Consider the following 19,052-nt stretch of genomic DNA (forward strand, 5'->3'; position numbering starts at 1 on the left):
GCAATCTAGTAGAAACCTAATTTTTGGGTGATATATTGGTGTTGTCTTGGATAAAAGAACTGTAATATTCTTAACTTTCACCATCTGGACTCATCCTAGAATCATTGGAGAAATGTGCTCAACATACAAAAGCCTGAGTCTGAAATTCTTCCCATCTTTTCATTTCCTATAATCTAGAGTTTTAGAAATTACATTGTAAAACTTGTATGTCTATTAACATTCCGGTGAAAAAGATCATGTACATGGGAATGAGAGTCAAATGGTACAAATTATTATTCATATCTTAGTTCCCAAAAATGTGTATTGAAAGGTTATTGCTCTTCACTGTGTGGCAACAGGCCTAAAATGAGACCTTTATATCATGATTTCTAATTTAATTTTAGTAATCTGTAGAGGAGGTACATGATTTGAAATTTTTTTCCCAAATGTTAAATTGGATGTCATGATTTCTTAAGTATTATAAAAAGTAGAAATACATTCACTAAACGTATGATACTTTATTGTTTTTTGCACAATTTTTTTTCTCATAAATAATGAACCTAAAAAAAAAAAAAAAATCCCAATGCTGTCAAGTTGATTCCAACTCCTAACAACCTATAGGTCAGAGAACTGCCCTGTAGGGTTTTCAAGGCTGTAAATCTTTATGGAAGCAGACTGCTTCATCTTTCTCACACAGAGTGGCTGGTGGGTTTAAACCACTGAATAATAAGCCTAGTTTATATAAAATGGTTTCTAATTTTTTTATTATTATTTGTTATTATTACCTTTATTAAACAATGTTATCCATGCAAGATGATTAAAAAATAACTAATAATCCCAGAATATGTACATCCTATTAAGCAGTATAAATTGATCCAGTCTTTCATTATAGCAGTGGATTTTCAAGAAGTATAAAGATAAGTCATTTATATTCCAAGCACTACAATCACTTCTGGGTTAGCCATCCAGTACAATTCACAGAATCCTATTATGTGGTTGCATGTAGTTACATAGCTCTACCACAAATGCCAATACAAATATGGGAATGTCCTCATTCTAATGGCTACTGAAGAGCTAGAGGTGGGTGTCTGCGATAGGTATTCTCCTGAGTTCTACAATCTGGGAGTCAGTCATGGTGCCTCCCTCCTGGCTGCCTTGACCGGATTCATTATCACTGACGCTGAGCCCAGCACCTGCAGCAGAAAAAGAAAACAAAACAAAACAAAAAGAAAACACAAAAACCAAACTCTTAGTGCAACGATGTCTTAAAGGTTATGTTAAGCCCAAACATTTATTTTTTATTATATTAGCCAAAAGTAACCTATACACACACAAGAAAAACAATCTGTTGGTGGCATATATAATTTTGAAGCAATAGCAAAAACAACCAAACATATGTACTTGTAGGTATATATGTATGTAGGCATAGATGTGTATGTTGTTGCTAGATGCTGTTGAGTCAGCTCTAACTCGTAGTGACCTTACGTACAAAAGAACGAAACACTGCCCAGTCCTGCACTATCCTCACAATCATTGCCATGTTTGAGCCCATTGTAACCACTGTGCCAATCCACCTCGTTGAAAGCCTTCTTTTTTTCGCTGATCCTGTACTGTACCAAGCATGATATCCTTTTCCAGGAAATGCTCCCTCCTAATAACATGTTCAAAGTATGTGAGACAAAGTGTGGCCATGCTCGCTTCTGAGAAGCATTCTGGCTATATTTCGCTCAAGACAGATTTGTTCATTCTTCTAGCAGTTCATGGTATATTAAGTATTATTTGCCGACACCATAATTCAAAGACATCAATTCTTCTTCAGTCTTCCTTATTTACTGTCTAGCACATGCATGTGAGGAAAATGAAAATACCATGGCTTGGATAAGACTCACCTTAATCCTCAAAGTCACATGTTTGCCTTTTGTCACTTTCAAAAGTACTTTTGCAGATTTGCCCAACGCAATACACCATTTGATTTCCTCACTACATAAACCACATAGATGTATATATGTGTGCATATATATAGGTATATGCTGTATGTATATGTATATGCAGGAGCTCTGGTGATGTAGTGCCTAAGGCATTTGACTGCTAGCCAGAAGGTTGGTGGTTCAAACCCACAAGTCACTCCTTAGAAGGAAGGTTGGGCAATCTACTTCCATAGTGATACTGCCTCGGAAACTCAAGGAGGGGTTGCTATGAGTCAGATCTGACTTGATGGCAGTGAGTTTGGTTTTTGTTTTATATGTATATGCATTTATGTTACTGTATGCACATATATTCATACAGATACTTCTTAGACATAACAAACATCTCATGGGATTAGATTTCTTGGTTCGAAGGATTAAAGTCTTGTGGGATATTGCAATCAATTGGCATAATATAGTTCTCATAAAGTTACACTCTATATCCTAGTTTAGTGAGTAGTGTCCTGGCATCTTAAAAGCTTGTGAGCCACCTTCTAAGATACATCAGTTGGTCTCTACTTGTCTGGTACAAATTAGAAAGAAGGAAACCAAAGACTCAGAGAAGAAACTAGTTTATAGGACAGATAGTCTACAATACCATGGCCTTATCTACCCTGAGATCAGAAGAACTAATAGCACTAGGCTACTACTACAGATTGTTCTAATCACAGCCATAACTGATGGACCCTAATAGAATGGGAGAAAAATTTGAAACAGAATCTCCAATTCCTACAAGAAACAAAACAAAACAAACAGACCTACTGGACTGATTGAGAATGAAGGACTCCCTAAGACTATTGCCCCGAGACACTCTTCAAACCTTGAACTAAAAACAACCCTGGTGTCACTTTTAGCTAAAAACAAATTGGCTCAAAATGTAATGAATATCACTCAAACTACTGTGCTCCTTTAAAAAATCACCTATATGAGATCAAGTGGTCAAGAATTACTTTAAAACAAAGATAAGAATGTAGGGGGACAGGGAAACTAGATTAATGAGAATGCAACCACCAGAATGTAAATGATGAGAATGTTCATGCATTGTGAAGAATATAGTCAACGTTATTCGGCAACTCACACAGCAATTGTTGAATTTGAATCTAAACTTTTCTGTAAACTGAAAACACAATAAAATATTATTAAAATGTATATACTTAGATATATAATTGTATCAAGTTGATTCCAATTCACAATGACCTCACCTGGGTCAGAGTAGAACTGTGCTCTATACTGTTTTCAATGGCTGATTTTCAGAAGTAGAACTCTAGACCTTTCTCTCAAGGTGCCCCTAGGTGGACTCAAACTGCCAGTCTTTCAGTTTGCAGCTGAGTACAGTAACTGTTTGCACAGCCCAGAGACTTCTATACATTTAGAATAACACAATGCCATCCAGTCATTTCCAACTCATAATGACCCTATATTACAGGATAGAACTGCCCCCATAGAAATCCTATTGGCTGCAAATCTTTACAGAAGTATACTGCCATATCTTTCTCCTGTGGAGTGGCTGGTGCGTTCTAACCATCGACCTTTCAGTGCTTGCTCAATCACTGTACCTTCAGGGCTCCTATACACATTTAGATTAAGTACTATTAAAACCAGGAGCTCTGGTAGCATAGTGCCTAAGGCACTTGACTGCTAACCAGAAGGCTGGAGGTTCAAACTCACCAGCCACTCCTCAGAAGGAAGGTTGGGCAATCTACATCTGTAGTGATATCACCCTGGAAACCCAAGGAGGGGTCACTATGAGTCGGGGCCAACTAAATGGCACATAACAACAACTATTAAAACCTAACAATTATAGCAATATATTTTAATTTTTGTAGTAGTTTTTATTAATAGAAGTTAATTTATGAAGGCACAAGTTTGGGTTTATAATCTTTTTGTTTGTTTGTTTGTTTTCACATGGTTGATTCCCAAGAATGACATTTTTCTACTAGAGCTTATCATGATAAAAGAGAGAGGCTAGTAGAATTGTCAGCAGAGGGGTAGGATGCACAGTTAAAAAGCATACAGTCTGCAATCCCATATGCACTGAATCTAGTAGTCCAATAGTTGACTTGTGCAATGTCTCACAGAAATATATGCATGTGAGACATGCTGGTATTATATCAGTGCCCTCTAGATGTTGGCTCTGAATGACTCAGATCTGACCACAAGATGAAAATAATTATGTAACACAATAGCAAAACAGATCCATTCAGGAATCTCACAAAGCTAGCTGTTATAAACTACAAGCAGCACAGAGAACCTGTTCTGAGTAAACTCCACCATCCACTACATTTTCCACAACTCAGAATAACTCAGAAAATTTGAAACTATGCTACAGTAACACTTTGTTCTTTCCTTCTGTGAAATACAAACTCGCATGCTGTTTTTCTCTCTCTCACATACACACACTGTCACCCACACTCACACCCACATCCACACCTGTACCCACACACTATAAAGATGTGGCCACAGGGTGTGCTGGCTTGAATCACCAGAGATTACAGCTCCTTGCTCCTCCTTTCTAGACTTGCTCCTCCTCCCTGGGCGCTAGACTCAGCAAACAAGAAGGAAAGTGAAAAACCAGTTGCCTGTATGAACCTTAGGAAAGGTGATTCTACAGAGCTGGCACCTATGGGAAGATGGTGAATTTGCTTCATCTTAACCTATTTAGAGCTGAAAACAGAAACCCACTAATGACCTGCTTCTACACCAAATCTGGTGGCCTCTTCTGAGTCCCTAGTCTTCCTACTTTCTGTGAAAGGCTGCTGCTGAAACCCCACTTCCTTCCTTTGCTTCTGTGACACTGCCGTGAACATCTTGGGCTCTGATTTGCTGGCTCTTTTGAGAGCTCTTCTGCTTTCTCTTGCATCTCTTCCTACTGCCTAACCACCAGAAGACTTCTCTCAACTCAGCTTCAAGTCTCATGGGATCTGTCTGTGCTCTAAACCAATGTATCACCAGTTTTTCCAAGCTCAGGATAGAGAGCTGCTTGTCTCCCTTTTCATACCATGTCATTATGCTGGCACTTTTGCCTGGGATGCCCTTCTCATTCCCTGCCTACTTAATCTGGCTGCCTCTACTCTTCCTATAAATATCAACTCAGACATCACCTCTGCTCCCCATGAAACCATGATGATGATCTTTTAATATTTCTGACTGCCCTATTGGATTATGCCTTTCATATTTTTACATCTCCTAGCTCACAGGATAGTGCCCAGTACACTAGGTGTTCAACAAATATTTATTAAGTATATTAGCAAATCATACTCAACACCCTGTTATTGTTATGTACGGTCGAATTGGCCTGATTCATAGCGACCCCTCCTTGGGTTTCTGAGGCAATATCACTACAGGAGTAGATTGCCCAACCTTCCTTCTGAGGAGTGGCTGGTGGGTTTGAACCTCCAGCCTTCTGGTTAGCAGTCAAATGCCTTAGGTACTATGCTACCAGAACACCTTAGTTCTTCAAAATGCCACTTTTATCTTTATCATCTGTTCTGTTCCTTTGGTCCATTCTACATTCTACTGCCTTCTACTCAAGAACAAACATCAATTCCCACTGCCAATCTGTCAAGTTTGGAACCTTTTGCTTTGGCTTTAAGATATTCTATAATCTTGTTTGCACCCTATCAAATAGACATATTTCCAACTTTTCCCCCTGAAGAGCTTTTCCCTGAACTGAGCAGATCTCCTCACTTGTGCTGAATGGGCCTTATTAATCCCAGTCTCACTGCTTTCTTGGTAATCCATGAAGGCTCATCTTCACACCCTTTCACTAATGTTTTTTATACCATTCCTTCAAAATGCAACATTTGATACACAAAAAGAAAAGTTCCAGTTTATACCTGACAAAATTTTTACTCCTATCTCTTTTATTCTCAAATTGCCCTGGTTTGGATAATAAAACATATGGTAAACCAAAAATCAGTGGCTCTTAAGTCAATTCCAACTCATAATGACCCCATATGTGTCAGAGTAGAACAGTGCATCATAGGGTTTTCAATGACGGCTTTTTCAGAAGAATGCCCTTCTTCTGAGGCACCTCTGGGTGAACTCAAAACCATCAACCTTTCAGTTTACAGCTGAGTGCTGCCCCAACTTTGAAAGCCAGGACTCCAAAATATATGGTAATCCTATATAATATATATGTAAGTCATGAAGCACAGTGATTTACATCCATGTGCTCAAATTAAGAAATAAAAGATTGCCAAAGACAATGTTTATAAAAAATTCAAGATGTATATATATATATTTGTCAAAACAATTCATATTTTTTGTTTGTCATGAAAAATCAGAAGATCATCCAACAGTAGACCTGTGTAGCAAAATCAAAATTACACAAGACAAAACAAATCAAACAACAGTGAAAACATGGAACAGGCACTGTTTGCCACTGTTTTCCCTCAGTCAGTTTGTTTCATTTATGTTATTTGCCTGGCCCCTGAGGATAACAATTCAGTTGCCATCATGCCTTAAAACAGCAAAAGGGCAATTGCTTGTCTGCCAGAGTAAGCATGAAAATGGGGAAGCTCTCCGATTGGGAGGAACCTCAGTGATGAAGTAAGAGAGTGACCACTCAGAAAGGAGACAGTAACAGAGTCCCTGAAGCACGTAGCAGCTTGATCTGGGTGAGGAGGAACCAAAAGGCTAAATAACCAAGTTTCCTGATATATAGGATCAACAAGGGAGAAACAAAGCACTTCATGATTAGCATAAAGAAAGAGTAGAGTTGAATGATCTAAAAGAACCTACTCCCACTGATTTCTATATGGGCCTGCTCTAACTCCAACTGGGAATGCCATAATAAAGCCATTTTGATGACCACTGGGCCAAAGCACACTTCAAAGATGAGTTCTAAACAGAAAGCATGCTGAGCAGAAGGCGAGGGCTCAGAACGAACTGGGCTGGGAGGTTTAATGTGGGTGCAGCTTTATAAGTCAGTGGGGGTAGCCTGATTATTGAATAGCTCAGGGCCCTGTGAGGTGTCAGCAAGCTGCATTTACAGCCTCCCCTTGAGTCACCACATCTACGTGACCCATTTCATCCTCCTTCTCAATTTCTTCCCAGCTGAAATAAGCTCATAACACCCAGATACTAATCTCTCCCTGAAACTCATAAAGGGCTCATACTACACACAAGTGTAGTGTGGCGGATCTGAGAACACAACCCAGGTCTCCCATTTCTTTGTAGTTCATTAAATGATCTAGGAGGGCACTTTGCATTAAGTATCCAGATTTTCTGAAAGGCACTTTCTGTGATTAAAATTTAAGCCAAAATTAAAGAAAAATATAGCAACTGTAATGAAATAATTTTCCTCTTTGATAGATAGAATAGACAATCTCAGTAGAATAATTAGAAGTAATAATTTACAATCCTCTTGAGCCTCAATTTTTCTCAATGTTTTAACATGCTTTGGTTAGGAAAATAGTGATTGTTAGTCCAGTTTTAGAGATGCAGGGATGGATTGAGGATCAAAGGTATTTAGTGAGTTGCCCACAACACACAGCAGGCAAGTTACAAAAAGAATATATCTCTTCAGTCTTCTGACCTCAAATATGTCGGGTGTTTTCTTCTACATGATATTGCTTCTTGAGGTCGTAGCTCTAATCATATTACTTCCTCATACCTGAAGCCGCAAGTGTTCAACTTTGCCTATGAATAAATTTCAAACTCTTTAACACATATTTAAGGTGCCCCCAATCTCACCTCACTCAATATTTATAGTTCATTGAATAGCCAGGAATTACAGACTATATTAGGAACATTTAAAGCTGCTGTTAACAATAAAGGGAATCCAACAAATAACTCTATATGTACTGAACAAAACTTTTGTCAGACACAACACTAGATGCTTTACATGGACAATCTCTAATCCTCATGAAAATTTATAGCTTAATTCTAATAATCCTTATTTGATAAATGATAAACCATGGGTTAAGTCCCTTGCTGAAAGTCACACAGCTACATGATTGTAGAATTGTGATTCCAACTCAGGATACTCTGACCCAAAGACTATTGTTATTTTACCACATTGCTATGGAGCTGATTTAGACCCTATAGAATGGAGCATAATTGCCCCACCTTTTTCCTACAGAGAGGCTGGTGTGTTCGTAACACTGATATTTTAGCTAGAAGCTGAGCACTTAACTACTGTACCACCAGGGCTCCCATTTTCATTTTATATGATCTTTTTAAATGACACTGGTATGAAGGTCATTGTTATAGATTAAATTGTGTCCTGCTAAAAGTTATTGAGAAGTCCTAACCTCAAACCTGTAACTATGACTCTGCTTTGAGATAAGGGTTTTCCTTTATTATGTTAATAAGGTCATACTGGAATAGAGTAAGTCCTATACCTAACCTTTCTTACTGGTATCTTATAAAAAGAACAGAATACACACACACACATACACACAGAGGGAAGAGACCACATGAGGAGCTGTCTACAAGCCAAGGAATGCCACGAACTCCTGAGATTGTCAATAAAGAGGGATCCTCCTTCACAGCTAATACCCTGATTTGGACTTATAGCTTCCAAAAGAGTGAGGCAATATTTTTCTTGTCTTTAGAGTCAGCCATTTGTGCTATTATTAGTACAGCAGTACCTGGTACTTAAAACAGCTGAACATAAGATTTCAAAAGGTGGCCTGAGAAGACAAAGCATTATCATGAAAAGTACAAAGTCATGTAGTTAGAAAACCAAAAGGAAAGAACATGTTTGGCATTTCACTAGCTCAAAGAACTGAAGAAAAAAATTCAAGCCTTGAGTTCCATACTGAATGGTGCAAGAAGCATCAAAAGAAAATGGAAAGAATATGCAGTCATTGTACCAAAAAGAATTGGTCAATTTTGAACCATTTCAGGAGACAGAATATGATCAAGAACTGATAGTACTGAAGGAAGAATCCAAGCTTCACTAAAAGTATTGGCAAAAAACAAGGCCCCAGGAATATCAATGGAGATATTTCAACAAACAGATGCAATGCTGGAAGTGCTCAGTAATTTATGCCAAGAAATTTGGAAGACAGTTACTTGACCAACTGACTGGAAGAGGTCCATATCTGTGCCCATTTCAAAGAAAGGTGATGCAACAGAATGGGAAATAATCGAACAGTCCCATTAATATCACACAGAAGTTGATATTACTGAAGATAATTAAAAAATGATTGCAACAATGCATTGGCAGTGAACTGCCAGAAACTCAAGCTGGATTCAGAAGAGGATGTGGAACAAGAGGTATCATTGCTGATGTCAGATGGATCTTGGCTCAAAGCAGAGATTATCAGAAGGATGTTTACCTATGTTTTATTGACTATGCGAAGTCATTCACCTATGTGGATCACACCAAATTATGGATAACATTCTGTAGAATGGGAATTCCAGAATACTTGATTGTGCTGATATGGAACCTGTACATAGATCAAGTGGTAGTCATTTGCAAAGAGCAAGGGGATACTGTGTGGTTTAAAATCAGAGTAGGTATGCATCAGGGTTGTATCCTTTCACCATACTTACTCAATCTGTATGCTGAGCAAATAATTGGAGAAGCTGGATTATATGAAGAAAAACATAGCATCAGAATAGAAGGAAGACTCATTAACAATGTGCAATATTGAGATGATACAATCTTGCCTGCTGAAAATAAAGAAGACTTGAAGCATGTACTGATGAAAATCAAAGACTACAATCTTCATTATGGATTATACTTTGTGGTAAAGTTGTGTGTCACCTTGGTTGGGTCTGGTTTTGAGTAACTGTTCAGCTGGATGTAGTTCTTTCTCATGATGAGACTAGTAATTAACTCTGTGGTGGAGTCTAGTGGAATGGCTGAATAGCTGCCGTAGGGATGTGGTCTGTTTCCAGAATATACGAAGACAGATTTAAGAAAAGTCTCTGAGTTTTTTGACATGCTTGGACCCTGCATACATTCATTTAGAAGCCTGCCACGTTGTCTGCCAATCTTAGGATTGTTCCTGGACTTGAACCAGTGGTCTGCCGTGTTTGATAATTTTGAAACTATGCCATTTTATTTGTCAACCTTGGGTTTGTCAGCCTCAGCAGCCAGCAGTTGCCTGAGTTAAAGAAGCCTCCAGCTTTAGTGGACCAAGAGCAAGAGACAGAGCTGAAGCACAAGGTTGAGGGGCTTTCACCCAGTCTGTAGAGGCACATTGAACTCAGACTACCAGCCTCCTAAACTGTAAGAGAGAAAAATCCCTATTTGTTAAAGCCACCCACCTGTGGTATTTTTTGTTAGAGCACTAGAGAAACAAAACACATTTCAACATTAAAAAAAAAATCCTCACAACATAATGATAAATGGAGAAGATGGAAGTTGTCAGGGATTCCATTTTACTTGGATCTACAATCCATGCCCGTGGACGCTGCAATAAAAAAATCAACTGATGTATTGCATTGGACAAATCTGCTTTAAAAGATCTCTTTAAAGTGTTAAAGAGTAAAGATGTCATTGTGAGGAGTAAGGTGCACCCAACCCAGGCCATGATATTTTCAGTTGCCTCATATATATGTGAAAGTTGGACAATGAATAAGGAGCCCAAACAAGAACTGATATTATAGTGATATTATAGCCTTTGAATTATAGTGTTTGTGGATATCAAATATAACATGGATTGCCAGAAGAACAGAAAAATCTGTCTTGAAAAAACTACAGCCAGAATGCTGTTTGGGAGTGAGGACAGTGAGACTTGTGTCATGTCTTTGCACATGTTATCAGGAGGGACCAGTGTCTGAAAAAGGACATCATGGTTGGTAAAGTAGAGGGTTAGTGAAAAAGAGGAAGACTCTCAACAAGATGGATTGACACAGTGGCTCCAACAACAGGATCTAACATAGCAATGACTGTGAAGATGATGCAGGATTGAGCAGTGTTTTGTTCTGTTGGGCACATGATGGCTAAGTTGGAACTGAGTCCACAACACCTAATGATAACAACAGGTAATTAAGGTAGTAGTATTATTTCAATATTTTCTTTAAGAAAAAAAAAAAAATACAAAATCTTTAAAAATTTCACTTTCTCCCTTTGTTTCCCAACTAACTTTGTTTATTTTAGTACACTGGGTTGCAGAAGATCTTGGGGTTTAATAAATCATTGTGATTTTAGATGATGTCTCTGAAAGATAAATTTATTAATAAGTTCTTTGAGGAGTTTGAATACTTTGGACCTTGATTCTGAATGTTTTCTTGGGACATTCATTTATTTTCTTCTGCGTTAACAACAACAACAAAAATTCATGTTTAGTTTTCCAATATGGAAATGTTTATTGTAACATCTTTGTTTTTGTCTTGAGGTAAAAACAAGGAAACTAAGGGACTAGAGAATGAGAGCAATCAGCTTAGTCAACCTTGGAGAAGACTTCTGTGAAGAAAAGACCTTGTCTCTAGGCCCAATATATGCCAAGTTTGACATTTTCTGGAAACTTGTCAGCTTTGGATCAAGAGAAAAATGTTAGTATTCAAAACACTTCTTGTAGGAATGCAAATAGAGTATATTCCCTCTCATCCAACCCTTTCCCTAGGTGTAGACTAAATCACTATTTTAATTAGCTCAGTATCCTCTCCTTTTCCCTAAAATGGAGGCTATCCCAGGGTGACTGTTTCCATTCTCAATACTCCTGACTGGGGACATTGACATTACATTAGAAAGTTGTATTAAAAAAACTAATAATAACCAGGATACCACTGGTCTAGAACTGAATGTCTCATTTGCCTGTGGAAATGCTAATGCATTTCAAGAGCAAATAATTATGGAAGGACATTATGTCCTCTTTTTAGTTTAATGAAGATTTTTCATTAAAAGATAAATATTTTAAAAAGAAGTTCAATGGTGTTTTCTTTTCTTTCTTTCTTTTTTCTTTTTTTTAAAGGGTTAAATCAAGTAAAACTCAAAAGGAAAAAATGAATCCATGACTGCTTTGGGGCCAGGGCATTCTATTGTATGTCACAATATCTTATTTTAGTATACTTGCATTTGTTATTCCTTGCGAATATGCAAACAAGTGTGTCTGGAAACAGTGGCCCTAGAAAACTTGTGTTCACTTCAGAATTCAATTTGTAGTGGTTAAACATGAGCTTGGGGCCTGCTGACATATTTGTAAAAAAATAATAGTGGTCCTTGAGATAGATGAAGATTTTCAAACTCAGATGTCACAGAGGGGCTAGTGTGTATCAATGAAACCCTTCTGGTAGGCATTGGACAAACTGGAGAGCCATATTCTGTCTAAAGAAGGAAGGCCCAGCTTTAGCCAAATAGCATTATGCTAGATTTCAAATACTCTGTTGCTCAATTTCTCAACAAATTCTGGATTTTTAATGGGATATCTCTAAATGTATAAGTGTTGACTTAAAAAAAAAAAAAATTGTTAAAATGTTGTGTGGATCAAAAACACAAAACAAATCAACAAACAAACAAACAAACAAAAAAACACATTATTGGGCTGAATCTGATCCATGAGTCAACTCTAAATTCTGCTGTAGATGTAATGGTATGTGAACTGCTCCTCTGATTTGACCATATTCAATGATATAAAGTGTCTCAGGGGATGATGTTGGATTATTATAGTACCTTTTCTAAAAATATGGGAAGCCAATGTTAGAGACTGTTATTTTGGTCTTTAAAGTATTCATTTCCTAATGAGCTTAGTGAACTCTAAGGAATGCCGGACTATAAGTAACCAAGTCATTCCACACATTCTTGAACAGAATGAACTTAATCATACTTGTTATATATTTAGGATGCAGATCTAATTTCATTATGCTGCAAGAATTCATTTTATGTTTCCAGTATCACAGGCTACATCAAGAACTGACAACAGTATAGGGCTGTGGACATATTCTGCTCTGAGAATTATGTGCAATCTAAAAGCCTTTTTTCAGTCCAAACTCTGTTTTATGCAACTGATAATTTTCTCTTCCTGAGACTCTCCTCTCTACTTGGTTCGCTTTCTGACTACATTGCAGTTTCCTTTGTAGAATTCTCTTCTACTCATTCCTTATAAGTATTATCTAGGATTCTGTGCTTATTCCCCTTCCCTTTCCTTCTCCACCTTTCCTTCCATTCTCTACTTTCTCCACCTCTTTCCTTCTCTTCTCTCTCCTTCACTCTCCCAGATCAAATTTATCCACCCCCATGTTTCAAATATTATCTCTGCACAGATGAATTTCAAACTGTTACCTACAGCCCTGATCTCTCGCCTATGATCCAAAATGATATTTAAGAGCCTGCTAAACATCTTCACAAGCTCTAATGGTCAACTGCATGGTTTAAAATCAGGAAGGGAGCACAGCAGTGTTGTATACTTTCACCATATTTAGTAAATCTTTATGCTGAGCAGATAATCTGAGAAGCTGGACTATATGAAGAAGAACATGGCATCAGGATTGGAGGAAGGCTCATTAACAACCTGTGATATGCAGATGACACAACTTTGCTTGCTGAAAGTGAGGATGACTTGAAGCACTTACTGATGAAGATTAAAGACTATGGTCTGCAGTACAGATTATATCTCAACATAAAGAAAATGAAAATCCTCACAACTGAATCAATAAGCAGCATCACAATATATGGAGAAAAGATTTAAGTTGTCAAAGATTTCATATTACTTGGTTCCACAGTCAACACCAATGAAAGCAGCAGACAAGACATCAGATGACGTATTGCACTGGGCAAATTTGCTGCAAAAGACCTTTAAAGTGGTGAAGAGCAAAGATGTATCATTGGAAACTAAGGTGCACCTAACCCAAGCCATGGTATTTTCAATTGTCTCATATGCATGTGAAAGCTGGACAATGAATAAGGAAGACCAAAGAAGGGTTGATGCTTTTGAGTTTGGTGTTGGTGAAGAATACTGAAAGTACCATGGACTGCCAAGAGAACTAACAAATCTGTCCTGGAATAAGTGCAGCCAGAATGCTCCTTGGAAGCAAGAATGGCCAGACTTCATCTCACTTACTTTGGTCATATTGTCAGAAGGGACCATTCCCTGGATAAGGATATTATGTTTGGTAAAGTAGAGGGTCAACAAAAAAGGGGAAGGCCCTCAATGAGATGGATTGACACAGTGGCTGGAACGATGGGCTCAGGTATAGTAGGGATTGTGAGGCTGGCATAGGACCAGGCAGTGTTTCGTTTTGTTGTGCATAGGGTTGCTATGAGTTGGAGCTGACTTGACGGCGCCTGACAACAGCAATGATAAACATGTCTAAATCTGAACTCATCAGTTTCCCTCCCACAAACAAAGCTCTATACACTGTTCTTTCCCTCATCCAGGTGAGAAGTAGCACTTTTGGCAAGGGCTCTCAGCTCTTCCCCAGCATTCCTCTTGTGTCCATCTTCTCATTTTCATGTTCAGCACCCTGCTTTGAGGGCTTATCTGAAACACTGTAATAACCTCTCAGCCATTCTGATCTTGCCTCTAGATTTATTCTTTATACTTTCACATGCAATATTTTGCTTCAAAAACTAGTGGGAACATGTCATTCCTTTCCTCAAAGACCTCCATGGCTCGCTATGTTCTATTAAAATATCCCAACTCCTTAGCGTGGCATCTGAAAAGCATTTTGGTGCTCTACAAAGTAACAATCTGGTAGCATAGTGGCTAAGACACTTGCCTGCTAACCAGACGACTGGCGGTTCAAACCCACCAGCCACTCCTCGGAAGGAAGGTTGGGCATTCCTACTTCCGTAGTGATACTGCCTCGGAAACCCAAGGAGGGGTCGCTATGAGTCGGGGCCGACTCGATGGCAAATAACAACAACAACAACACAAAGTAAAAATAAGGGTTCTGCTCTGCTTAAATGGATCTATAATCAAACTGAGTTCAGGATACACCAGGTTAAATGAAGTAAAGTTGGTTTCTTTATTCTTAGACTTTTAAGAGCCATGGCCTCTGAATGTGAGCTGTGAATCTCTGCAGTTTCCAAAATACACTTGGTCAGGGAATCCTTCTGTTGAGGAATAGCTACAAATATCTCACAGGGAGTGTTTGCTGAAACTCAGTTGGGGAACTAACTATAGTAAATTGTTAACAATGTAGGTAAACTACCTGCTATGGATTGAATTGTGCCCCCCCCCCTAAAAAAAAATGTATTGCAATCTTGATCCCTACACCTACAGATGTGATCATATCTGGATACAAAGTTTTCTTTATTATGTTAATTAAATCATACCCGAGTAGAGTGGGTTCTAAATCTAATTGCTTCTGAGTTAGCTATATCAGACACACAGACACACACACACAAACACATACAAACACACACATACACACAGAGGGAAAAACAGACATGTGAGGATTGTCTGTAAGATCAAGAACCAAGGACTGCCGGGACTAGCTACCAGGAAAGAATGGACACAGCTAAGACACTGATTTATACTTTTAGCCTCTGGAACCGTGAGAGAAAAAAAAAATTCTGTTCTTTAAAGCTACCTGTTGTGGTGCTTCGGTTAGTGTAGCACTCTGTAGCTAAGACACTACTCCCTTCCAGGCCTTTCTCCTGCTGCCTCACTCCTCTGTCTCAGCTCCACTGCAGCGCTCACATGCTTTCTCCAAGCAGGCTGTGCACCTTTAACCTTTGTGGTTTGGATAATTCTATTTCCTCTATCAAGAATATCTTTTCCTTCATTCTTTACCTATTTACAACTTACACATTCTTCAAAGAACAATTTAGAGGTTTTAAATTTTTTCTTGATCTCTTCAATAATTAATAACATTTTTCATTACTTAATTTCCTCCTTCTTAAGAGATTTGTTTCTTAATTTTTAAATTTTTTTTGGTATGTCATGTTTGTGTGAATGTCTATTCCTTTCACCAAACTCTAACTTTCATTTATTCACTCATTCATTTTCATTATTTAAAAGTAGTTACTAAAGGTTTAAAAAACCCAAACCAAACTCACTTTCATCAAGTCGATTCTAACTCATAGCGAACCCTCCTTGGGTTTCTGAGGCAGTATCTCTATGGAAGTAGATTGCCCAGTCTTCCTTCTGAGTCATGGCTAGTAGGTTTGAACTGCCAGCCTTCTGGTTAGCAGTCAAATGCCTTAGGCGCTATGTTCCAAGTGCCAAAAACTGGTACTCAGTATAGAGATGAGTTCTTACTCATTTTAGTCGGATTTATCATACCTAACAAAGGAGGTGTCACTATGAGTCGGGTCTGACTCGACAGCACATAACAACAACAACAACAACAAAATACTTGAGAGGCAGTATGCATATTGGTTGAAAGCAGAGACTAATGAAGCAGGCTGCCTTGGTTTACTTGTGGCACTACCGTTTTCTATCTTAATGATCTCGGGCAAGTTACCTAGACTTCTTGCAAATGAGCATCATAATGGTTCCCACCTCTTAGGCTGTTATGATTAAAATGAATTAGTATCAGTACTTAGAACAGTGACAGACATATAGTAAGCACCCAACAGATGTGAGTTACTGCTAGTAACTGGAACATAGCACTTATTCAATTGATAATGTATTCATGTAATTATTCAAAATTAACATCTATTTTTAAGCTAAAAAAAAAGAAAGAATTCTGTATCTAGCCTTTTATTATTATCCTATATTTATAGAAAATGTGTGAATACTATATCCTTATGAGTCAAAAGAGAATTACTGCTATGATTATACTTACTTGGTTTTAACTTTTAAATACAGACAATAGGGAAAAAATAGGAATAACAGATTTATTGAAGTTAAAGACAAATTAGTTTTGATTCCTGCCTCTGAAACTCACTAGCTGCAGGAATTGGCCAACTTACAGGTATTCTTAGATTCAAATGTCTCAGGTGTAAAATTGAGGGCTAGGCTAGAGCAGGGAGGGTGAAGAGGCTTTATCTCAGCTGCAGTGATGACTGATGAGGCGTGGCTACTTAAGAGTATCAACTTGAGAAGCACTCTGGGCCCCACCTCAGCAGGAAAGTCTGATGTTTGGGAGTAGTGTTTGCCATGGGAGTGGCAGAGAGGAGTGGTGGCAGCTGGCTGAGGGTTTGCCATAAGTGGACCAGATGCTCTTAAGCAATTTCCGTTCAGCCTAGCATTATATGAGTGTATCATGCAGTGATTATGCTGATGACTTTTGAAACTACCTAGCTGATGCTTTTATTAAAAACAACAACTAAGCAGCTACATTGCTTAAGACATAGCACCAATCATTATTACAATTTGTGGGAATAAATTATAAATGAGGGAGTCAGACTCATCAGATATCCATAGGACATAAATACAATGCAAATTATGAAAAACTTAAATTTTGCCTTTAGGGAAATCCTATATAAAAAGTAAATACTGTTTGCACTAAATATTTTATTTACCACCACCCCCCCCTTTTTTTTTTGTTATCTAGTGCTACTAAAACAGAGTGGTGGCTTTAACAAAATGAAATTCGTTTTCTCACAGTTTAGGAGGCTAGACATGCAAATGCAGGGTGCCATTTCTAGGGGAAGCTTTCTCTCTCTCTCTGTCTGCTCCGGAGGAAGGTCTTTGCCTCTTCAGCTTCTGCTTTCTGGTTCCTTGAGACCTTCCTGTGGCTTGGCATCTATCTTGCACCATCTTTGCTCTGCTCACTTGTTTAGTATCTTTTGTATCTCAAAGAACACCCCATACTAACCCTGCCTCACTAACATAACACAGATAACCCATTCCCAAATGGTATTATAATGACAGGCATATAAATTAGGATTTACAACACATTTTTTGAGGGAACATAATTCAATCCATAACACAATCTGTTAATTCTAATGTCAGGCATTAACAGTTGATTTATCCAAATTAATAAGCACTTTTTTCTTACACCATTGAGCCTATTTGACTTATAGCGATCCCTCCTTGGGTTTCTGAAGTGGTATCTCTATAGAAGTAGATTGCCCAATCTTCCTTCTGAGGAGTGGCTGGTGGGTTTGAACCACGAGCCTTCTGGTTAGCAGTCAAGTACCTTAGACATAATTTTTCAATATTCATGTATGCTGGAAAGAACAGTTTTAAAATGACAGGAATATAGGAATGATATAAACTCATACACCTAGTACTCAATATTCATTCCTTGTAGAGGATAATTATCCATGATAAGAATTCCTGGATTATTTTGCATATTCCCATGTGCCTAACATCTTCTCATTTGGCTAACTTTCCAACTCTTGGACTAAACTCCAGAAATTCATGCTGGAATACCAATTTAAAACAATGTCTAAATCAAATTAATGAAGATATTGAATCTTACATTGAATATCAGTATGAAAGAGGAAACTCAGGAATGTCTATCACAATAAGTGTTTTAAATTAATCATAAGTAAAATGAAATGAAACTAAACAAAAATCATTATTAGATAACCTGTGTTTTTAAGGTGGAGCTCTGGTAGCATAGTGCCTAAGGCACTTGACTGCTAACCAGAAGGCTGGCGGTTCAAACCCACCAGCCACTCCTCGGAAGGAAGATGGGGCAATCTACTTTCGTAGTGATACTGCCTCGGAAACCCAAGGAGGGGTCGCTATGAGTCAGGTCAGACTTGACGGCACATAACAACAACAACAGCATATTTCTATCATCGTACATATACTGCTGATTTGGGGTTTTTAGGACAATATTCTTCTGACTGTGTAAAAATTATTCATTTCAGCCACAGGGTGAGGGGGGATGAGTATATAGGAGGATCCAATGAAATAGTAGATGCAATGGCACTTTGAAAACTAGATAACTATGCAATGCCTGTCAGGTTGCCTTTGAAAGTTTCTGCTTTGTAAACACGCCACAAGAAGGTCTCTTTGGCAGGGCAGAGGCAAACTTCCTCAGTAAAATTCCAACCAGACTGTCTTATACTGAACTTGTCTCAATACTATCTAGGAGTTCTAGCAAGATTCCAGGTCAGAGATGTTTACATTTACTTAGAGTAACTCTATTTCTTCAAAGAAAATTATAAATTATTTTTAGGTTGTACTATATTTGATGCCAAGAGCAAAATATTCTGGTTTGGTAGGGATTAGGAATGGGTCATGAGAATCAAGATGTGCTTGTTATTGTTGTTATTTGCCATCGAGTCAGCCCCGACTTCTAGCGACCCCTCCTTGGGTTTCCGAGGCAGTTATCACTACGGAAGTAGGATTGCCCAACCTT

General features: G+C 38.1%; 1 protein-coding gene across 1 annotated transcript in view; it reads right to left on the reverse strand.

The window, feature by feature from the left end:
* Nucleotides 1-1,053: 1,053 nt before the first annotated feature.
* Nucleotides 1,054-19,052, reverse strand: part of ADGRV1 (adhesion G protein-coupled receptor V1) — a 947,781-nt gene continuing 929,782 nt past the window's right edge. Inside the window, exon 88 of the mRNA XM_007943393.1 lies at nt 1,054-1,172. Coding sequence (XP_007941584.1) covers nt 1,054-1,172 — 119 coding nt within the window. The remainder of the gene's footprint in view (nt 1,173-19,052) is intronic.

Source organism: Orycteropus afer, unplaced genomic scaffold (genome assembly GCF_000298275.1).
Source record: "Orycteropus afer afer isolate SDZICR_OR568_19922 unplaced genomic scaffold, OryAfe1.0 scaffold00105, whole genome shotgun sequence".
Lineage (NCBI taxonomy): Eukaryota > Metazoa > Chordata > Mammalia > Tubulidentata > Orycteropodidae > Orycteropus > Orycteropus afer.